The sequence below is a fragment of the Ctenopharyngodon idella genome, chromosome 3 (assembly GCF_019924925.1).
Source record: "Ctenopharyngodon idella isolate HZGC_01 chromosome 3, HZGC01, whole genome shotgun sequence".
NCBI lineage: Eukaryota > Metazoa > Chordata > Actinopteri > Cypriniformes > Xenocyprididae > Ctenopharyngodon > Ctenopharyngodon idella.
This window is the reverse complement of record NC_067222.1, coordinates 20,902,780-20,927,832: the sequence shown is the minus strand read 5'-3', so window position 1 is coordinate 20,927,832 and position 25,053 is coordinate 20,902,780. Positions and strand designations below refer to the sequence as shown.

General features: G+C 36.6%; 1 protein-coding gene across 1 annotated transcript in view; it reads right to left on the bottom strand.

Moving 5' to 3' along the window:
- Positions 1–25,053, bottom strand: part of smurf2 (SMAD specific E3 ubiquitin protein ligase 2) — a 58,505-nt gene that overhangs the window by 20,442 nt on the left and 13,010 nt on the right. The window contains exons 2-5 of the mRNA XM_051885040.1: positions 12,462–12,500; positions 10,845–10,953; positions 3,222–3,355; positions 1,501–1,566 (exon numbers count right to left, since the gene is read on the bottom strand). Coding sequence (XP_051741000.1) covers positions 1,501–1,566; positions 3,222–3,355; positions 10,845–10,953; positions 12,462–12,500 — 348 coding nt within the window. The remainder of the gene's footprint in view (positions 1–1,500; positions 1,567–3,221; positions 3,356–10,844; positions 10,954–12,461; positions 12,501–25,053) is intronic.

Genomic DNA, 25,053 nt, shown 5'->3' with positions numbered 1-25,053 from the left:
AAAAACAGGCTGTTAGATGGGTCCCATCTGTGAAAGGTTTGTGTGCCATGGATCGACTGAGACTGATGTGACAGCCATGTCAAGATGAGTGCAAGACATGCGTAGCATGGACATTTTGCCATTTTGGGTTGGTGTGGCATAGTTGTCAAAGACTGAACTGGAAACTGAGAGGTTGTAGGTTCAATCCCCACAAAAGAAAATTGTTATAGGGATCTTGAGCGCTTTGCTTAATTGTTCCTGCAGTAAGTGTGCTGCAAGTTCCTTCACATAAAAACATCAGTTAAAATAGACACAAACGAGTTAAATAATCAGGGTTAAACGTATAATCTAATAGATTTAATCATATGGTTTTAATTACATACATAATACACAATAATAATTTGCTTTCAATAATACCTATTAATTTATTGTAATGTATCCTAATAAAAAAAATACAATATTGGAATATACTGATATAGATCATGTTTAAAATTTATCATACATTTTCAAAAAAGTAATTTTAAAAAATGATGGCACTGCTGACACCAAAAAAAAAAAGAAGGGCAGATATCTATGTAGATCCTGCATTTTTAAAAAAAAAAAAAAATTGTAATATTATCAGACATACTGATATAGATCTGATAAAAAATGATTAAAGAAAAAAAACTAACCCATATTGTCAGATACAGTTAATGCATTTTTAATAAATTATCAATAATAAAAAAAAAAACTGTAATATTGACAGACTCCCATAAAGATCGTTTTCTGAAATCTATCTAATTATAAAAAATGGTAATGTTATTAATATTGGCAAATACAAATAAAGATCATGCACTTAAAACAAAACAAAAAAAAAGCTGTTAAAATCAATTTAGCTGACATATTTTTATATAAATGCTGTGTGAGGAGATATACCATATTTTTAGGGTTAGGGGTTTGTTCAAAGTGTTTAGTATAAAGGTTGCCTTAGGGTAACTTAGAGTTAATAACTACTTGCCCACATTCATGATCAACAGGCAACCGTGACTCATCATAACACATGCGACTCAAAAACTTGATGTGACATGAAGACATACAGGAATATAAGAGTGTTGTTTGAAACTCTCAGGCATGGGAAAGCATTCATCTTCTGATGAATGGATGCATGTGAAACTTGTGGTGTGGCCATGGGACGTGCAACCCAGGGCACAAATACATCACCACCCCACAAAACTCTTTACTGATGAAAGAACAATGCGGCTCTTCGAGAGCATGAAAGAAAATTGCAGAGGAATATCAAAGAGAAACCGATAAATCATGAAGAATGAGAGCGTTTTTCCTTCTTTGCTCCCTAACCAAGAGACGTTTTTAGGGCGTAGAAGGTAAATGTGTGGGTTCAGCCATCATTAATGAAAAACTTTGAAGCTCTAGCGCTGGTGTGACTCATGGGATAAATGTCAGATGTGGCAAAGAGAGGAAATGGAGAAGCTCTCCAAATTCCTGACAGGTCATTCTCTCGAATGAGCAAAGCTTGTGACTCACCTACTATCTGTCCCCTCACGGTATCGCTGTCATTGGGCCCCAATTTGTTTAGGTCCAAACGCTGATCTGTGAATGAAGGAAAGAGAAAAATTAGTGTCAGGAAAGAGAAAAAGCTCATGTGAGAAACTGAAGACCCTGCATGGCGTTTGTGTCGTAACCCCTGACCTCCTCATTCGGTGAGCCATCTGAGACTTAAAAAATGACTAAAACGCTCCATATTTCATGTGTGAGGTCACATACACTGCAGCGCTCTGTATCAGTGTATGTGTGTGTGCACAGAGGCTGCTTTATTCCTCTCAGACTGTAGATGTGCCGATAGGAGTGAGGCGCTTCCAGAAACACGCTGGGGCTCTCTGTCATTGCCGGAAAGAGGGAGACAGGAATAACAAGTAGCCTGCAGACATTAGAGAGGCCACTATCTGTTCTCACTCTCACACACACACACACACACACACACACACACACACACACACACACACAGATCAGGATGCACAGCTAGACTAAACAGGGCTGGATGAGTGTTCACCCATCCCAAAACACTCAACTCACATTTAAACCCCTTCATATGGTCAAGCACCTGCGAAAAATGACGACGGGTATTTTATGGCTGAATGTGAATCTTTAGCTTTTATTAAAGACTAGGAATGCACTGATATAGAAATAATAACAAAAACTAAAATAAAAACGAAAAAAAAAAAAGTATTTATAAAAATAATTAGCTGACCAGACTAGCTAAAATAATTTAAAAATGTGAGTTAAATGTATTGTAATTTTTTTTGTATTAAAACTTTTATTTAATAACGCAGCTGTCATCGATATATATTGCATTTATCATAATAAATTACTGTACATTTATCGTAATATTGGCAGATACCGATATAGCGCTCACTGGTACATTTTCATAACTTTATCATAATTTAAAAATAATCGATATTGGCCAATATCAATACAGTGATGTAAAATGTAGTAAATTTATAATAATAGTAAGAGGAAAAGCAAAAAGAAGATGACAAAAAAAGAAGTGGAGGATGAAGATAAATAGGAAGAGGAAGTAGATGAAAATAAGAATAGTTTAATAGCTAATAATGGCAAAGACCAAAAAAAATTCCTAATAAAGACCCAAATTATTAGTGATAGATTGAACGGGAGAAAGAGTGAGAAAATGAGAAAAGAAAGAGAAAGAATGATGGCAGAGAGACAGAGGGGTGCAACAGGAAATGGTGAACTGAATCACTTCCAGCTGTGGGAGCGGCTGTGGGTTTCCTGTGCTTATCCAGGACAGTGGTCATGCTGGAGGGTTTCTAGGGAAAGCCTGCTTTTAAAATCGTCTTAAAACACAATGTGGAGCTGGAACACAGCCAGACAGACTGTGACAGGGGCCCTCGTACCCTAAACATCCTGAGCAAAAAACACCGGTTCTTGTGTAGCCGACAAGAAAGTGATACACAAATAACAGGACGTCATTTATCTGAGATTGACAGTGGTCTCCAGCCAAAGTACGATGTATTATTGTGTTCAAAAACACTGCTATCGTGTGTTTTATTTAAAGGTTGCACACTTAACACAAACAGCCATTGTAGCACATACTTAAAACCTCTCTGAGCCAATTGTACACACACAAGTACACTTGAAATCGGCCCGAGCCATGTTTTCTGAGCTAATTATACACACACTAACAGACTGTTTCTAAGCCAATCATACACACAAACACAGACACTTACAGCCTGTGTCCTTGAGTCGGTTAATGGAGTTGGAGAGGAGTCGTACACATCCCAGGAATCCTGCTCCCTGTTTCTTATGGATCTTCTTATGGTTCCACACGCTGATGGTGATGGAGTCCGACTTCCCGATATACCTGGAGAAAGAACAAGAGATGTCACTTTAAATCAGACTTCATACAGAAGTTATGATTATGATCCATTATGATGCCTTTAAAGCAAACCAAACTCAGACCGTCTCCGTCTTGACAGTTTGCTTAGAACGTTATTGTGAAACATGATTACATGCAGCGGCTCAGAGGAGAAGATCAGCTGCTTATTTTTAATTTTACGTAGAGGGCAAAGATGATGACATGAAAAAGAAGACAATAAAAAAGAGGAAGAAGAGTGAGAAGATGACAAAGAAGACAAAGTAGATGAATAAGAGGAAGAAGAAGAGGAAAAGGGAAGGAAGAGAATAAGAGGAAGGCGACAAAGATGCGGAAGAAGAAGGTGGTGAAGGAGAAAAAGAATACACAAAGGGAAAGTCAAAGAGGAAGAAGACAACAAAAAGGAAATAGCTGAAGAGGAGGAAGAAGAAAAAGAAGAAGGCAATGAAGAAGTAGGAAGATGACAAAGAAGAGCAAGAAGTTGACAGAGGAAGAAGAAGTGGATGAAAATGAAGAAAAGGAAGAGGATGATGAAGAAGAGGACAAGAAAGAAGAGAAGAAAAATAAGAAAGGAAATACTATTGAGAGGAAGAAGATGAGGAAGAAGAGCAAGATGACAAAGAGGAAGACAAAGTAGATGAAAACTATGAAGAAGAGGAAGGAGGTGAGGAAGAAGGTGATGAGGAATAAGATTACAAAAAGAAAGGAAGAAAGGGACAAACAGGAAGTAGATGAAGATGAAAAGAGGAAGAAACCGAAAAACAGAAAAGAACTGGGTTCACTCTATTGACGTCTTGGTCCACTTAAAGGTTTGGTTCTTGTAAACAGGACTCTAAGGGGGGGAAAACACCCCAAATCTTATTTCAGCAAGATCTGAACCAAGAACTTCAAGAACTTCAGTGCAGTTCTCTTGTTCTCTTACCACTGTCTGCATTTCATCAACTCCTACATAAAACTCAGCTGGTTTGTCTGAATATTTTGGCACGGTGTTAGACAAAACAAATGATTCCCTCAAAGTCAGGGAACAGAAACACCTCAAGAACTGGACATCAAAAGGAGCTAGCCTGTCAAAAAAACGTCCAAGCAAAGTCTGAATGTTCTGTAAGCCTGCCAATGGGACAGAATCCCTGGGCAAAAAGATCTTGTTTGGACTGAAAACCAATCGAAGCGATAGATGAGTAAAGAGAGAAAGGGCAGAAAAGGGGGTAGGTTGAAAGAAACAAGAAGACAGAATGCCAATGACTCAGTGGATGTTCTGACCAGAATGAGCCCAAACAAACCCAAACAATCAATGCACTTCTTTCTGATCTGGAGAGCGTTTATCAACCATCTACAGAGCCAAACACCAGCTCTGAAGTCTAAGCTCATAACAGCCCTTATTCACAATATGCAGGAGAGTCTTAACGCCAAATTTTATTTATACCAGACAACAGCTTGTAGCAACAAGTTACCCAACCAGACCAAAAGGTGACAGAGCAAAACAAATACCAAGACAATAAACCCGAAACTTGTGCTGTCAACAGATAATTATGGCTTTGTGCATTTTAAGTTTCTCTGATAACCCTTCATCAAATCCAATAGTTTCCCAGCTCAGTAGATGAGTTAATGACAAAAAAAGATATGGCCAATATAATGAAAATATATTTCTTTTAAACTGAATTTAAAACATATGTGCCAAGTTTATACAAGTGTAATCTTTTTGAAAAAATTTTTTTTAACCAAAACCTTGATTTCACGGGTCTAAAAACAGTGTAATATAAAAAATAAAAAAAATTATCACAGGCATATGTGTGTCAAGAAGTTACACAACCTTGTAGTGTTGTCAAAAATATCAATATTTCGATAAGTATCAATAATAGAGTTGTCAAAAGTACCAATCGGTACTGAAATTTAAAAAATGTGATGCTTTGAGCACTGTCAGTGGACTGGTCCGTGATAGACGCCTGCTTTCAAACGCTCCCGTGTGTATCTGTGTAAGTGCTCAGTGAAGAGCTTCACTGATGACTATTTACAATGTTTTTGAAGCATTGATCATTGTAGCCAATCACAGACATATGTGATGAGCACGTCAACACAATGGCCAATCAGAGGTGTTTACGAATCTGCTCAACAGTGCTCAAAGCATCACATTTTTAAAATTACAGTACCGAAGTCGGTATTTTTGACAACTCTAATCGATACTGAAATATTTTAAATTATTCCAATACTGCAGTATCGATACACTGTCAATACCAGGTGCGTGTTCTCACTTTCTTTTCTCTCCGATGGCGAAGTGACACACACCCGCCTAACGGTGCGTGTCCACTGGTATTTAGCAGAGCGAGCGTTTTCAGTTTATTCCCATGGAAATTGTGCGAGTGTCACTCGTCTCATTCGCTCCAGTTGAATATTGCTTGCCTTGTACTGCACATAATTTTACTCTTTCCCGCAGGTTTCACGCTCACACCAAAATTGCGTGCACCACTGTTCTTTATATGTGGCGCTCTCATAAAGCCACCTCTCAAACAGTTTGAGAGTACCAAATTGACTTGGTTTTTGTGGCAGTTAAATAAACACAACATTATCAATCATTTGATTATGATTTTATCATGATTTGATCATGTCAAAATTCCCCTCTTGGTGAGTAGATCCTTGCTCAAGCTCTTAAAGTGACAGCAACCTAATGAACCTGCTGCTGTCTGTCATGTTAATCAAAAAACAAAAGACAAAATTAAGGAAATCACTCGCTGCTCTACTAACTTTATTAGTAAGCATTAATCTGTATTTAATTCTTACAATGAAGACCATCCAGTGTTGTTTTTTTTACATTTACATTATTTAATTTCTGTAGGGTTTCTTAACTGAATACTACTGTTAGACCCACCTGAAACACTTAAAGCCATGTTTATTGCATTTGTCTCTTCTATTTTATTTATTTATGCTATTGTTTGCAAATGTGTTTATTTGTTCTTATTTATTATTTTATGACTGTTCACTTGTCTCTTTTTTTTTTTTTTTTTTTTTGCAAATTTAGTTTCAAATAAAGCCTCCCTGTGCTGTGTGAAAGCTACTGCAGCAAAATTACCCAAATTATTATAAAATTCTGAGATATTAATAAAAAAATCTGTACGGCAGTTTTCCCCGTGGTATCGAAAATGGTATCGAATATCGATATTTTTCAAGGTATCCTATCGAAGTTAGAAATTCCTGTATCGTGACAACACTACAACCATAATACAATTTAAACACACACACACAAAAAAAAATATTAAAATGAGCACGATCATTTTAAATACATTAACATATCTTGACATCCAAAAAAGAAGAGCATACAGCCTTTATACACTGACAAATCATCAAATATAATGAGCAGGTTCTGTGCAGGTAAAGCTGAATAACTAACCAGGATTAAGGGAATGGTCACAGCTTTAAGCTAACTTTATTCAGGAGTTTCCCACCATGTTCATGCATTGTGCTTTAATTTCCAGAAGTATATTTCTATTGCATAACTTTTACCAGTTTCTGCATCTCTAAAAAGTGGCTCTGACCTAAATATCTAGTGCATCTTCTCTTGCATTCATTTTTTAACAGTTTCCTCACATCTAGGTTAATGTTTTAATCTTACTGCTTATGTTGCTCTATTGTAAATCGCTTGGGATAAAAGCATCTGCTAAATGCATAAATGTAAATGTTAATCTCTGTTGGTATTGTTTTCAGTTATCAGCAAGTTTTTGACTCTCTGTACTATTGTTCATTATGCACATTAGCAGTTATTTTTCTGTTATCTTGTCCTGTCAATCTAAATGATTTTGACATTCTGCTGGTCTTGACATTCAACAAAAATAACAAAACCACTAAACAGCTTGATAACCTTTCAACAATGGCTATATTTCAACTGTTTTTCCCTGCCAACAAAACGACAACTGAACCCTTGTGATGTGCATTATGGGAGTACTTAACGCATATCACAGTTTTACTAACATATAACTTGACTTCAAAGGTACTTATTAAAACACTGATGGTGAACAGAAATTCCAGTCTACTTTAAGTATTTAGGATGTAGGATTTAAGAAGCATCTCAGTGGTTTTCTCTTCCCCACCCATCATTCTGGGTTGCGGGGAGGGCTGTAGAAACGGCGGCCTATTTTCCGCTGACAGACGTGACATGTTTGGCTAACTCGACAGCCGTCCTGGGGGGTGAGGGTTAGTCTACTGTTGCCCTGGCAACCAAACAAACGGAGACGTGTGCTTCCTCTAGCTGCCGGCTGTCAGCTCAACATGAGAAGGGGACAAGTATTGGAAATCTGCTTGCTTTATTTTTTCGTCGACCTTCATTGTATCTCTCCCTCTTATGCTTTCCATCCTCTCTTACATTTAGCTTTTGGTCTGTGGGAAAAGTGGCAGGCCTGTGTGGAGGGAAAGTTTCTATTTTTATTCCAGTTTATACTCTTAGTTGTTAATAAAACCTCTTTAAAAATGTAAATAGAGCTAGAAGTGTACAGTATAACTAATGGATATGGGATTTTTCACCCATGCCCAAACTCCCATGGAAATCCGCTCTGTGATCTCCACAGATAGAGCCGTCGACTCCAGAGGAGGTGACCTAAATCCTCAAAGCCTGAAGGATGCTGGGAGCTTTACTGATGGGCTACATTGATTAAGAGATTGGAAGAAATCGTACACCACTGGTTCAAGAAAAAACCCTGCAGTTACTTGCAAGTGCATGTTAATGTGTTAGTTCAACCCAAAATTTTAATTTTGCCATTATTTACACACCCTTGTGTCATTCCAGACCTTAATGATTTTCTTTCTTTTGCTAAACACAATATTTAAACAGAGATCAAAGATGATATTTGGAAAAATATTTAAACCACTATTGTCCATGCAACGAATAATTATTGTCGAGCTCAAAGACAAAAAGCACCATAAATGTGGTCCGTACGGACAAACTTGTGCATGAAATCTGCGTACAAACATTTTCACAAACAAATCATGTTTCATCAGTGGTGCATAAAGTTGCATTTTAGCCACCCCTAACCAAAACGTTTACAGTGGGTGGTTTTTGCAGCATGGGATAGTGCGTTGCCCTCCATTAAAAACCGAAGACACTACCCTTCTTCTTATACCACAGCAAATTTATGAACTCCACATATCTTGCAAAAGTCATTTTGACACTCTGAGAGACCCTAAAGTGACCTTCCATCACACTTCTCAATATTTCAGCCCAATTCATCACCCACCAGCTCCTTTTTGACATCGCATTCTTGTTGGAACGTGGTGGCCACTCACCAACCATCCAGAAATCAATCCATCTAGACCAGTGTTTCCCAACCTTTTTCTTACCATGGCATAGTTTTGATAAGTAAAAAAATCCCACGGGACACAACACTATGCACTAAAACAACAAAATTGCACAAACATGCATTGCTTCAAATAGCATATTAAAACTGGATATTATATTAAAAGTAGTACTGACATTTAATGTAAAAACTTGAGCTGAAGTAAAGTAGGAACACAATTAGGTTATATATAGGTAGCTATATGTTGTTGTTAATGATGATGATAAAACAAATTTACATATCGCGGCTGTCGGGTGGAAACCTTATATTTTTTAAATAATTAAACACCGTCTCATCAAAGTTGGTATTGTGTGCATATGTCATTTTAATACTAACATTTTATGAAAATCAAACTCAGATGGAGTTGTAAACTTTTTGACCAGCGATTGAATGACATATTTTGTCTGTCACTGGAGTAGCCGCATCTTACAGGTTATAAAGTTTATTGTAGCTAGCTATATGGGCGCTCAGTTTTTCTTGTTGTTGAATACATTTGGACAAAATCTCATGATTTAATAGATTTTTAAAACAGTAGCATAGTGGCTACAACTAGATGGGAAATATCAGACTCTGCTTTTCAAATACATAAAACATTAGCTGTTATAGACTTAGTGTTTCTTGAGCAAAGAAAACACTGTACGCTGAAAAAAGTTCTTTATTTACCTTTACGTTGTAAACAAGCAGAGATCTGCGTTCGACACCTCATTCACGATAGAGGCAGGCGGAGTTATGAGGTTTGACTGACAGTTTGGGGATCCAATGGAGTTACGAGCTCTTTTAGATCCTTTTCATTGGTTACATGTTTGTAAAACCCACATACAGGCGTAAAGGGTGACCAATAGCATTAATTTTTTAAAAATAAAATAAAACAAAAATGTCTAAGGATAGAGAAACGAGGTTTCTGCCTGACAGCGACGATATATTCTTAATGGTATAGCATTTATTTTATTGTATTTATTTATTTTTTGGCATTTTCCACAGCACACTGGACACCCTTCCACAGCATATTAGTGTGGTTGGGAAACACTGATCTAGACCATCCATTGTAGTACGGCACTTGTCAGTGAATAAAACTATTTAAAAATGAGTCTTCATGTATTTCTTAACCCACTGTAAACATTTCTCTTTGTGAGCTCTGGTTAGGGGTAGCACAAATGCAACTTTATGCACAACTGCCAGCCTGCATTGAGAGGTTCTTGGGACTGCAGAGACACCAGCAGCTCTTAATACTTGTTTGCTGCTCAACACTGGCTTTTTTTTTTTATAGCTGCCCTTTTAATACAATTAATTTGTTTGACAGAAACTTCTGTGCTCTAAATCACACAAATCTTTTGACAGTTTGACAATCTCTATTTACTTGCAAGACTTTGCACTATTTCATGCTTTTCATCTTCAGAAAGATCTTTCTTCCTCCTCATAATGTGACTTGCTTAATCATGTGGAACAACTTAACTTGGCAAAAAAGACTTGGCAAACTATTTAACAAACCTGTCTGAGATTGATACCAGTAATCTAAAAAGATACGAGAAATAAAAAAACAAACACTTTCTCTAAAAAATTACAATCTGAATGTTTATTGTACTAAAATCCTACTGATATGTCACTTAATAGTAATTTGGAACAAAGTGTATATTGTACGGAAGAACAGCAGCTCAGACATTCACCCAAATATCCCCTTTTTTGTTCCACAGAAGAAAAAAAATCATACAAATTTGGAACAACATGATGGTAAGAAATATTCTGTATTACAGAAGAATATTCTGCTTTTTTGTTTCCTATTCAATATAAATGTTTTCAATGTGGTGACCCATGATCCATAAGCACACGTGATGTCAAAAACAGGCTCAGTTTCTCTGTGGTGACTCACACAGAAAAATTACCGAAACAAAACCACACAAGGCGTCTAATGACACAGTCTGACACTTTACAGGAAAGAACAACAGCATTAAAAGCCAAATCTTTAAGACTCAAATAACTGGACGGATGGCTGTGTGCTTCAAAATCAGTCTGCTTCTGGTTTCTAAACATTTTTGTCTCAGGTTTATATTTCACACATTTAAACTGAGCTGGGATCAAGTTTAAAGGAAATCAAGGTGTGATAGTGGGTGTGTGTGACTGAGAAACCCATTGAATGCAATCAGACCAGGAAGATCTCTTACAGGTCATAGTGTTGGTTCCATTTGGGGTCCAGAGTGTTCCTCACGGTGTCTGTCGAGTGGCACTGCCCTGAACCGTCCACCACCACTTTAGCGAAGGGGTCTGGCAGCCCTGAAAAATACAGAAACAACATCTTCTGAGCTGAGACGACACTGAATACAAGACAATTCAGTTCATTATGTAGATTGAAATTTTGAATTTTGGCAGCAGAATCCAAAATACCAAAGCTCCAATACTACAGATGCACTAACACTAGAAATGGAGAGTTGGAGACTGTCAAGAAACATGTTAGACTTTGTGTTATTCCCACACAATATTATTATAGACTATTTACAGTGCATTCAGAAAGTATTAAGGTCGTTTCAGTTTTTCACATTTTGTTATGTTACAGCTAAAATACTTTAGAATATTATTAATTAATTCATATTTCAGTTTTTAATGAATGGGTCTGAAGATGTTCTCAATGCACTGTATATAACTTAATACTTATATCAGTTATGTAACGATACTGCTACATTTTATGGTTATTAAGGTTAGTTTGAATTTATTTTTGATTACAATGAGAGCGATTAAATGAACATAATTAACGTGGGTTACTTATTCGAAGGATTACTTTTCTTGTTACTTCCAAAAAGTACATTTCCTGCATTACAACCGACACTGGTGGTGATTTAATATATGCATTCATAAAAATATTTGGATCAGACTGAATACACATATAGTATTCTAGATCGGCGCTTTAGTATTGATGCTGTTTAAATTAGATTTAGTATTTAAATTAAATTTGAAAATGTTGGCCATATTGGTTATTTCAAAATGAGCAGTTATCTATATTTCATAATTGACATTATAATATTGTGACACATCAAAACGTGACAAAAAATCTAATTTTTTTTTTGCTTTTAGCTGTTTTTTTTTGTTTTTTTTAATCGGCCATTACAGGAAAATAATTAATTATTAGTAGATTATTAGCCAGAATTATAACATATCCCTATTCCTAACAAACACTTTTCCTCAAAATATTGTTTTTTTCCTCTTTCTTTTTTTATTATATTTTTATATTCTGTTATTTTGGCTACATCAATAGAAATCAGATCTGTGTGGCTTTATGAATTCAACTGCAGCGTGAGAAGGAGGTGAAAGATATGCATGAAGTTTCACAAAGAGAAGAGAGACTATCTCTTCATTTAATTACATACAGTCTGCCAACATTGCATTTCTGCTCCTACATTTTTTACTTTCTCCTTTTTTCACCAGACTCGCCTGGTACCTGTCTCTCTTCCCACCCCCTAACAACGTCTCTCTCAACGTCTTTGATATCTGATGAGTGTTTCAGATGTGGGCTTGGTTGTTTGTGTTTGTCGGGGTAGAGAGAGTCGAGGCAGAGAAACTGGCAAGTATACATGTGTCAACCAGCGGTTGCTTTGTCTCTCCGAACTGACCCACATTTCTGCTGTCTCGTGGGGGAAGAGCACTTATCTCTCTCTGCACACTTTTAACAGATGAGGCCCTGCTAAAACACCGCTCAGAGACACGGAGACAGGAATAGAGCGCTCTCGCAGTTCACTCGTTCTCTCACACACACACATTCTCAGTATTTATGAAGGACGGATACTTACGGAAGAAGTCTTTCTTCACCAGGTTCTTTGCGCACAGAACTGCAGAGAGAAAAGAGGGAAAAAACATCATTATTTGGACATTTCGAAATAGATATTTGCGAAACATCTGTATTTTTAGGATCTCAGTGTGTTTAAACCACCAAGAAGATTTTTAAATCCATAGCGTGGCTCTTACAGCGCTCAGCACTCTCAGATCAAGCTCACAATGTATTAGAGATGCAAAAAAAGCCCTCTGATCCACATCCCACTGCTGTCCTATATTCAGTTTAACTCAGAGAGTTAAAATAAAAAAGTTCTTCTGACTTCAAACTGGCCTGAGCTGTCAGCTAACACAAGAGATTTCAGTTTAAAGCTTCCCATACGATACCACAAGCAACTCCAGGGAGATCTTTATTCTTCCTTTGACAACTGCGAGAATGTCAAGAGATTAAGAAACACTTATGAACGGTGTTGGGGAGTAACTAGTTACATGTTACATTAATTACAAAATAAATGTAACTGTAATCAGTTACAGTTACTGAGAAAAAATGTGTAATTAAATTACAGTTACTTATGAAAATGTTAACGATTACAAAGGGGGTTACATCTGAATATTTTCTGTAAAAAGCTAGGATATGTTGAATAATATTAATTTGTTTCATTGATTTCTTTACCAAGTTGCACTGACTGCTCTAAAATATGAAACACCAATGTTTCAGGAGTTTAGGACACACACTTATTTAATAACTGTTTTATTTCCTATTTGGGTTTATGTATATGCTTTATTTTTTAAGATTAACTGTTTTTTCCCAAGGCATTGTTAGATGCCAGTGTTTTCTGATTTGATTTCAAAAACAGTATCATAGCTATTAAACTATATCTTGTTATGATTTTAAATCTGTATTTAACCTCAGAATGATCTCAAAGTAAAAAGAGGTGCTAAAGTCTGATTTTGTGGTAGCTGTGCTTTAAAATTAAATTATTATAATCTTAATTCAGGTGATGAAGGATTTTGAAAGTCTGACAGTAATCAGTGTTGACTTAAACCCTGCCTGGTTTAAATGTTTGAAAATGTTTAACAGTTGAAAACATTCATTAGAAATTTAGAAACGTAATCAAAAGTTATCAGTTACATTACTTTAATAAAGTAATTGAGATAGTTACACCACTTATTACATTTTAAATAGGGTAATCTGTAACCTATTACATTTCCAAAGTAACCTTCCCAACACTGCTTACGAATAACAACAAATCTGAAGAGCATTGAGGATCAAAATGATCAACTCGTGAGGTTCATAACTTGGACTAAGAGTGAAAAATGTTTTTGTTTTTTTCCCCGTTTGTGACAGTGAAACCTTTCAAAATACTGATTATTGGATTGTAAAAGGCTTAGACACAATCCAAGGAGCATTTGGAGACAATTACCATGGACTGAGGGAGCAAGAGACTTGACAAAATGTAAGATGGAAGTGGTAGTAAAAAGTAGGGATGCTGAGCCAGTAACGTAATGGACAAAATTAAAATTCTATGCTATTTTTTCTAAATGCTTTGGAAAAAAAAGTTACAAACTGAAATCAATCAATTTAAATGTTAAAAGTGAATTTAGGTATTACAACATTATAATGTGCAGTATAAAAATGTATTTAGAGATTACATTTAAATTGTTATTAAATTATTAGTGTTTTAAAGATTAAAGTGATTGGCAGGAAAATGTAATTTAAATGTAAAAATGTGAAAATGAGCATGGGCAATTAAATATCCGCTATACATATGCAATATCGATAAAAAAAACTAAGAAAAAATATCAGACAATAGTCTACAACTAGTAAGAAATGAAAGAGAGACAGAGAGAAAAAAAAAGTAAATGAGGGCAGACAGATATTTGAGGGAGAGACGAAAAGCTAAAAAGGGAGGACAGACTGCATGAGAAACCATGAAGACAGGAATGAAGGGCGACTAGAGGGCAGGAGGACCACATTTGAGGTATTCAGACTAAAACTAAGCAGTTCACCCCACCAGATGTAAGAAAGCTGAGAAGGTAAGAATAACTGGAATGTGTGGAGGAGGTTAAAGGGCAGAGAAAATGTTCATGTGCAGGTGAGTCGCAGACTTTACTTAGCAAATCCAAACAGACTTGGAAACACCCATACTGAGTCTGCTATTGATTCTGTCTGCGGTACGACCGCGGCTATTCCTCAACTCGCACATGCACCGCGAGAATTAAACACACAAACAAAGCACACATATATAAGAAAAAATATGTGTATGAAAGGACTGGAAAAAATACATACATAAAATAATGTAAGCGTGTGTATTTTTTCCAACCTCGGCATGCATGTATTTTTCTCAAACATTTCACAATATTTACAATATTTTTGTTTTTAATTTATCCCTGTGATAGAAAAGCTGAGTCATTAAAAAACAGCCTTTAGACCCAAGCTAGCAAAAACTTATGCCAACATTATGCCAACGTTATTTCTAAATATAATTTATTAAATGTTTTAAATACGTTTTTCTTGGTTATACAGATAAAACATCCCATTTTATAATTTTGCAAACATTATGGGAACATTACTTTTGAATGTTCTCTGAACATTCTGAAACAATTAACATTTAAAAAACGTTAAATGAACATCCAACTAAAATGTTTCATTAACTATGTACAAGTAACATTTTTGTGCTGAGAACGTTACTGAAGACAATTCTGAATGAACATTCTTATTAATGTTACCAGAAGAACGTTTGTTCGTAACTTTGAAAGAACCTTTTCCAGAACGTTAAAGTTCTAAGAATGTTCCCTGTTAGCTGGAGAAATAAACAGAGAAAAATAAAAATGATCAGGCCACTGTGGCAGGAAAAGTGAAGAGACTTGTGTGAAGGGTTCGAACAGTTGCAGCAGGTGATGATAGCGACGGTCTGAAACCAAGAAAAGGAAGGGAGATGGCGAGAGAAAGAGGAGAGGGAGGGATCGGATAAAAAGGAAACATGCTTGCTTCGCAGTCGAGGAAGAATTTCTCTCTGCAAACATCCCTGGGAATGTTTAACGTTCCAGTGAAACCCACCTCATCATTCCACCATCTGGAATGTATCTCTCTCTCTCTCTCTCTCTCTCTCTGTATGGAAGTCTCACTCACACACACACTCGGCCTTCAACACCTCGTCTGCACTCAACTCCATTAATTATTGACATGAAGCAACTAGTGACAGAGCATTTAGGAAATTAATACAAACATTGAAATTTTAAAAAGCAAGTACTGTGAGTGAAAACAACTGAATTATTAGCACATTGGCATTTAGCATTCGTAGCAACTGCCCTTCTAATACACTCGGAGTACACACCATACTTAATTTGATGAAAACAAAGCTGTGACTGAGGAATGAAGGACATTACTTTCATTCACTATCTTGTCTCATCTTAAATTACACGATTTTCTGAAAGTTTTAGTCCACTTAAAATGTGGAAAGGCATTTTTCGTTTTGTTGACTGAACAATCAACACTCATCTACACAAACACAAACATCTACACTGCAAAAAATGTCTTAAAGTTGTACATAAAACCAACACTAGTGCCCCTATTATGGATTTTTGAAAATTACCTTTCATGTAGTGTGTAACATAGCTCTAAGAGAATGAAAACAAAGTTTTAAATCTGAAAGTGCACCGTATATAAAGTTATCGTCTCTCAAAAGTAAGAGTCGACTCGGAGTCAATTAAACGAGTTGTTTGTAAAACGAGTCCCAAGCCGTTTCGTTGTGAAGTCACAACGAAACATTAGCATATTCCCCGCCCGCTTATTGCGTGTGCAGACGGCAGGGAAAATTAATTTTTCCAACAATACCACAGCAGTACAAACTTTTGTTGTGTTCCCTTCATTTTGCTGACAACTATTTTGCTATGTGCTATTTGCTGTTATTAGTAATTATTTTTGAAATTCACTAGCAAAACCTGAGTGAGACTTGGTTTCAAAGTAATTTTTTCAGTGTATATGATATTTATCCCTCACAAATCGTAATTGGCCAACCTGTGACTGGCTTCAATGATCTACGCTTCAAAAAAAGTTGTAAGTAGTCCAGTGATAGACCAGTCAGCGATAGACGCCTGCTTTCAAACGCTCCCGTGTGTATCTGTGTAAGCGCTTGGTGAAGAGCTTCATTGATGACTATTTACAACATGTTTTTGAAGTGTTGACCATTGAAGCCAATCACAGACATATCTGATGAGCGCGTCAACACAATGGCCAATCAGAGGTGTTTACGAACCTGCTCAACAGTGCTCAAAGCATCACTTTTTTAAATTTTAGTACAGACGTGGTACTGAAGTCAGTACTTTTGACAACTCTACTCACAGCCAGCCTAATTTTAGTTGCATCAAACTGAAGTCAACATGGAGCGATTTTACTTTGTAATATGTATTTCCGAGAGAAACAGGATATGCAACAAGAAAAAGTGCACTGCTACATGATTGGATTGCACACAAAACATAAAAGAATACAGAAGTTAATAAAAAAAATAAGGGATTGGTGATGTCACCTAAAAAGAAAAGTTGTTTAAGAGGCGGAGCAAGTTCCAATACATTTTAATGAAACATTTAGAATTTCTTTGGAACAACATGGACCAAAGTTTACAGTAAGACCAGGATTGTGTATTTAAGGAAATATGTCAACTTTAATTTAATTTTGACTAAACATGGCATCCTCTCTGACTAAAGTCCTTTATTCATTGAAGAGGTTCCTAGATCAGTAACAATGCCAAATTCTCTGAGTGAAATGCACTCAAGCAGTTAAAAAAACACACACCATCAATCTCACCCACAGCACTAGTTCATAAAGCACCATTTCTCCTTGTCTGCACTGACAGATCAGTATTTCTGTGAGACGTATAGTGAACTGGCTGGCAGCATGTAATGCAGCCAATCTTCATTCCTACAAATGAGTTTCATCAAACTGGCTGTGAATCACTTGCAAAGTGAAATTCTGACACATCTGTCCTCCGAGCAACAGCATCTGGCCCAACACAGATGTTCATTTATGAATGAAGTTATACACACTTATCAATTCATCAGTCATGAAACATCAATGCGTACGCTCATATAAATAGACAAGACACCACTGTACTGACAGCGAACCACAGATAAAAACCTGCCTTAGATTCTGTCAATCTTTATCTCTTTCCTGTCTCAAAGCAAACTAAAAAAAGGTTTGACTGGTTTCTGTGACGCTCTTAAAATATGCAACACTAGTTTAGTACATCAGATAACATCAGCTACTTGAAACCAAGAACAATGAACACTTAAAAGTGCTTTACCTTTACCTACTGAGAGTAAAGAAAGGGCATGCAGAACTGAACATTGCTACAAACAATATAAAGTTTTAACACAGTGGCTGAACTAAAGGTAAAATCAAACTAATTTCAGTGTTTATGAAATACTAGGGGTGGCAGAAAAAAAAAAAAAAAAAACTATGTTTGGCTTTGTAATATTGCCAAATATCAATTTTTAAACTGCTATTAATTTAGCATTTTAAACGCATTGTTTTCAGTGTTGAACATTTATGCACCTTGTTAAAATTCGTAAGTAACTATAATCAGCTTTGAAACAATTTGTCCTTATCCCATCGTTTGTGACGACAGGATAAGGACTTTTAAAAATCATTTTAAGAAACAGGACTCACAAAGTGTAATTTATAGCAAAAGAAATACTTTTGAACTGACCATAACTAGAAATATTTAAAGGCAATTTCAGTAACACTTGCTGAAAGGTTCAATTTGTTAACATTACTTAAAATATGAAGTATCACAAAAAAAAAAATTACATAATTTTAGGGCTGTTACTAACGATTATTTTGGTAATTGATCGATTATTTTGACGATAAATCAAGTAATTGTATTTTTTGTGGTAATATAAATAAAAAATGCATTATGTATTATAACAAATGCCTGCAGAGGGCGCCAACAGCCTAGTGATTGTTGTTGTTATGCAGCAGATCAAATCCTGAATATTGTCCAAATGTTTACTTAATCGAGGATTTTTAAAAATCGAGTACTCTAATTGAATCGAGGAATCGTGACAGCCCTGCATAATTTATTAATCTCAGTTGATGTTAACTTCTAAATATAATACATTTTTAACATTTTAAATAACCAAACACAAATTAAAAATACATTTAAATGCTGTAAAATGTTGCTGAATTATAATACATGGAACAACAGTAATATTGATGCTTGCCTTACCAAACAGCACTTAAACACTAAAAATACAAACAATTAATATATACATGGAAATGCACCACAATACACTGTGAACACACGGTGATAAAAATGAGTTGAAAGATGTTAAAAATGTGGGAAACAGTCCCAGGTTTCCCACAGTTCTTAGATATATGATTAGGGTACTCAGTATCACTGACTCCCTGAATTAATCAAAAAAGCCATTTTCAGGTCCAACTGTGTGTGGCTTTGTGTGTGTGTGTCCAGAGGGCAAGATAGTAGTTAATTTAGGCTGTAGAAACAAAGACAGTGGCGGTTTGAGGGTGACAGAGAGCAGTCTGATACGGGAAAGGGAAGTGACACGGTCAGTACCAGCAGCCGTCGCTCTGCCCTTATCAAGGGGCCTGGAAGAGCTGGACAAAGCGGCTGCAACGTGCATCTGTGTCCGTCACAAACACCTTCTTTGCATCAAGAATTGAGACAAAGATAGGACTGAGATGAGATCCGTAGAGCTCAATGGGGAGACACAGAAAATGAGAAAAAAACACAGAAAGCACTGATAAAACGAAGGCAGGGTAACAAACGTGCAGTTAGACAGAGAGAAGCAATGTGAAAATAGCTGAAGCACTCAAGGACTGCTCTTCTGCAAAGTCTCGAAGGACTTCTGGAAAAGTAACAACTTTCTAAAGGGCTTCGTTCCCACAGACGACGAGCTTCCAGCTCTACAGGATGCATACATTATCATTCCCATGACACGTGGCCCTTTTCTTCCATTCTGCTTTTCTTTTTCTGTGTCACGTTCATGCATTCTTGTTCTCTGAATCACATGTGGACTCTGTAAGTGGCGAAAGAACTGTTTTTTTTTTTTTATGTTTTATCATCTTTGAAGTAGTCTTAAAATGAGACAAAAGCAAACATGAGAGTGAAACCCAATTTAACAAAGCCCAAACGTGACAGTGAAACCAAAATGGAGGTCTAGACGATAACCATCAATGCTGTGAAAACTTTTGCAAGAGAAACTCTGAGAAGGCTCCCATCTAGACATGACCATGTCCAAGTAACATCTAAACTGTTTAAACACAACTGGAAAACAGGACGTACTCAGCTCGTTTTGACTTTAACCCAGATACCAAGTCATCAGCTCTCCCTCTGGCAGAACGGGAGCTCAAAATAGCACTGAAGTATAGATGTTATCGCTCTTCGTGTCTGGTGCAGCGGACGTCTCATGAATGACTAGACAATTTTCTAAGAAGTGGATCATGACTTTCTTTGGAAAAAGATAAAATAGTTGATCACATGTACAGGGCGGCACATCAATATTTTATTGGTCTTGCTGGAAGTCCTGTGTCATCCTTTCTGTGAATACACGTACAAAAACAAGAGGGAAGAAAAGAGGAGAGGTGAAGTGGATATGATTGGACCCGTCGGTTGAGCAAAAAGACAAATATTAGCTGTCAAAAACACTTTTGTACACTGTCAAAACACACCAATCACGCCAACTATGGCACAATGGTCACTGTTCTCGGCTAATCCCAATTCTCTTCACAAAGTCTGGGAATTCGCCATATTACAATAAACTAAATCCCATCTTTCTTTTGAGAACGGCTCCCCAAAGGTTTACGAAGTTTTTACTACTAACAAGCTCAACTGGTTTAGTGCAATGTAAGTTTGTCCTAATGTCTGTTTGATGAAAAACTGCACTACCATCAATTGAGGTTTAACTACAGGGGCAAAAAATCTCCAACAGAGAAAATGGAGGGCTTGATATATCATCTTGTCTACCGTGCTATGAAGGTGTCAAATAATACAACCCGGATTCCGGAAAAGTTGCAACGTTTTTTAAATTTGAATAAAATGAAAACTAAAAGACTTTCAAATCACATGTGCTAATATTTTATTCACAATAGAACATAGATAACATAAATGTTTAAACTGAGAAATTTTACAATTTTATCCACTAAATGAGCTCATTTCAAATTTGATCCCTTTTGATGCATTTTAAATGAGCCTTGGCCCACAGGACACGACGGCGCTTCTGGACCATGTTCACATATGGCTTCCTTTTTGCATGATAGAGCTTTAGTTGGCATCTGCAGATGGCACGACGGATTGTGTTTACTGACAGTGGTTTCTGGAAGTATTCCTGGGCCCATTTAGTAATGTCATTGACAAAATCATGCTGATGAGTGATGCAGTGTTGTCTGAGGGCCCGAAGACCACGGGCATCCAATAAAGGTCTTCGGCCTTGTCCCTTACGCACAGAGATTTCTCCAGTTTCTCTGAATCTTTTGATGATGTGTGATGATGAACATGTAGGCAATCATCACGTGAACATCAGTTCACAGTGTTATTGTGTATTTATTTATGGGTTATGTTATGATTTGACATGAGTTTTTATATGTTTATTGTTTAATACTTTTCATAGTCTAACTTACCTGTCTGGTCCTGTATTTGGGAGCATAATGATGACGTCACGTGAATATCACCAATTACTCTTAATTAGCGATTATACCATTTATTGGGACAGAGATTGATGTGAATGTGTTGAAATGGCCATTGTCTTATTTGTAATATGTATGGTTTATATTTGATCAAAGATAATATTTATGCTTATGTTTACATGTTGACATGTGCATCTGAATAACACTGTTGCTGTATAATGGTATATTTCTTGTCATGGGTGTTAATCAACCCCTATGGGTGGTAGAATCCGCTAGTGTATAGCGGGAAGATTGTATACAAACTGGGTATGTTTGGGGAAAGGGGGCTAGTTGGGCCATGGACGGCCAAGGGCTGTTGCTTGTCTGAAGACTAGTAATGTTGTGTTTTGCTGCTCTCAGCATGTTTGTTTTGTACAGTTTAATTTGAGTATTTTCGTTGGTTTATTTATTTGTTTTTTTCCAATTATTTTGAATTTTGGTTTGGAAGAGCACATGTGATGAGACAGCTGTCCTAAATAAAAACAGTGGGATGTGAAGAATTGCTTTGTTGTACTCTACTTTTTCCATCTTTCCTGCCTTATGGCAAGAATACACGAGACAACTCAGGTTAGCTGTAAAACCTACAGACACACGACCTCTGGTGGCAGTAGTATGTCAACTAAAGGTGTCAATGGTCGTAGCAGCTCTCCGACATGATGTTATGCACTGTAGATGATGAGATTTGCAATTTGACGTTGAGGAACATTGTTTTCCACAATCTTTTTATGCACTCTTTCACAGACTGGAGAGCCTATGCCCATCTTTACTTCTGAGAGACTCTGCCTCTCTAAGACTTCCCTTTTATAGCTAATCTTGTTAGAGACCTGATATCAATTAACTTAATTACAGTAGTCAACATTTGAAGTGGATCAAAAAAGTTCGTCAAAGTTGTCTGAAGAACTAAGTTGTCCTAAGAAGAAGGTTTTAGAACAGCTTTGATGAAAGGTTTTGATCCACTTCAAATGTTGACTACTATAGTTGCTAAGCGTTCTCCCAGCTGAATCTTTTCAAAATTTCTTGCTTTTTCAGCCATTTGTTGCCCCCATGCCAGCTTTTTTTAGTGGATAAAAGTGTAAAATTTCTCCGTTTAAACATTTGTTATGTTATCTATGTTCTATTGTGAATAAAATATTGGCTCATGTGATTTGAAAGTCTTTTAGTTTTCATTTTATTCAAATTTAAAAAATGTCCCAACTTTTCCGGAATTCGGGTTGTACCTAAATCACCAAACTCAAGTCTAATTCCCATCCACAAAGCTCACAAACAGTAATTAAAACATTGATGGTGACAATTACAAAGTTTTCAACCACCAATGGACTGCAAAGGAGTCTTTTCCCAAAAAGGCTTGATAAATGGTTAAGGCCATAAAGAATTGTGAGAAGATTTGGGGGTTGAATAAAATGGAGTTAGTGGTTAAATAATGTGAAAGCTGCGTAATGGAACGCAACAGTGGAGAGGAAGTGGGGGTGTGAGAGAGAAGGCACATTAAAACCGAATGTTGTTCAGATAATTACTACTTTGGGATACAATCTGAGATGGAACATCTATCCTTAAGTTTTCTCAAAACAAGGCTGAACTATGTGGGTCTCAATACATTAGAGCAGGAGTTTTCCAAACTTTATGCCACAGACCTCCACATATGATGATCCCCTTTCTAACATAAAAAACAGCTATATATTTTCATGCATAAAGATGTATACCGTTTTTTATTAAATATATCATGAAATAAAACCTACCCACCAAAGTAATTAGATGTATAAATTTGAGTAGAACCATAAAAACTATGGTTATCAATAGAATAAAATAATTGTGATTATTTTCCAGTCAATACATGTGTGTGTGTGTGTGTATATGTGTATATATACATATATTGCATAATATAATATATGAACTAGCATACAGTCAGATAGCCTCAAAACTAACAAATATGGACTAAAGTCCATAAAGCTCCTATTTTGTTTTCACGGGGTCTTTTATGGTGGAACAAAATGGTCGTCTGACTAAAAGCTTGCCTTACTGAAATATCTGCCTGTGAGTTCATCCACGACTTTCTGAATGTATAATCCAGTCACTCCAAACAGGCTGAGGCATCTCACTGGAATGCAGGCCTCCTTCCTCCCTGTCTGTCTCTCTCTTACCCCGCTTCCCCTCACACTATCTGCGGACCGGCCCAGCCTTGCCCTGCCCGTCTGAGCCATGTTTTGGCTCCAGCTCTAGGGCCGCATGCTCTTATTCACAGCATTGTTCGTCTGTAAACAAAAGGCTTCCTTTCTCTCCGCCACTCCTTCCTACTTTGCTTCTTAAAACAGTACGGGAAAGACGACTGAGGAAAGGAGAGAAGGGTGGAGAGGTCGACTCGTTGTTAGTGGAGAGCTAGGTGTAATCTCGAATTCACTTCCTGCTACCGCACTCTCTGGTTTCCCCCCTTTCGTGATTTCGTGAGTAGGGAAGGATTTAGTTTTGCTTTCTCACTCACTGGATTGGTATCTCATTCATTAGGCTGCGTCTTGGCATCCTGTTTGGCTGAGCTCACTTCTGAGTCAAGACGTGCACTTATCAACGGTGAACTCAAATGACCATTTGAGATACTGCTGCCATAAGTGCTACAGGAGACATTATCGGATCGGATCGTAGTTCTGGAATCCATTTTCCACTAACTTCTTTACAGTGTCTAGGTCAATCTCTTAGTCAGAGATCTGAGAGACCTCTTAGTCATAAACTGTAGGCCACATAAGATTGAAAGAAAACACAAGAGACTTAATGACCATCAGTGGCTATCCCAGAATTCCTCTGTCGTTGCCATCTCAGACTGTGCATCATTTATTTTGGGTCACAAATCAAGGGATTGGCCTACGCTGACAATGAAAGTTTGCGTGACAGACAACATTTACATCTTGAGTGAAAAATTTACCTGGTGGAACTGGGTCTGAATCATGTACATTTACAATTTAAAACTATAGTATATTGTCAGAGACACAAAATAGCAGAAGCACAACATAAAAAAAATTAAGTTCACAAAGTACAGTCGCAAATAGGTTGATTGAAACAACAAAGTAACCTTCCTAAACTAATCGATAAAATTGATAATCCTTCGACAACGAATGTTATTATCGATTAGTTGCGTCTGCCCACCTTGCATGGAAAACTTCTGCAAGTCGCATCAAATTACAGAACTGAATAACGCATTTCTATGGACAAAATGCACAAAACTTTCTTTTTACGGTTATATCTTTATCTGTAAATGTTACAAATTCACATGAGTATTTCCATTTTGCATGAAGGCTCATCCTTAATCTGCGTTAAACTTCAAGCTTTACTGAATGAGCGCATGCGCTTCAAACAGATGGGATGCACTGATTAGAGAGGAAGACAACTAAAATTTGCCACAAAAATTTTCATTTTGCTGAAATCTCTGTTGTTGGGCAGTAAATTTAGGTTTAAAGGTCAATATGTAATTCAAGTATTTTATGAGAGTAATAACTGTAAAAGGGATAACAGCGTGTAATTGAATGTTAAATGTAAGACGTTTCTTACACTTACAGGATAAAGAAATGACAGTAACACGTCTTTATTATTATCTTCATTTTTAATGTGGGGATTTAAACTGTCTTTTTGCTTTATAGCTCTTTTGCATATATAACATAGATATATATATATATATTCACTATATGTTTTCATAGCATTCAGTTGGCACGTTTGTTTGAAGGACAGAGTTGGGCAGGATGTGGAATAGTGTTTTGTCAACAAAATAAAATAAAAAACAAAATTGGTCTTTTATCCGATTAATCGAAGAAATGATCGGCCAACTAATCGATTATCAAAATAATCGTTTGTTTCAGCTCTATTTGAATCACCAGCACAACTACAAAATAAATTATACTTTTTATTAGTTGTAAATGTATGTTTGCAGTTGAATTGAATATGACAAG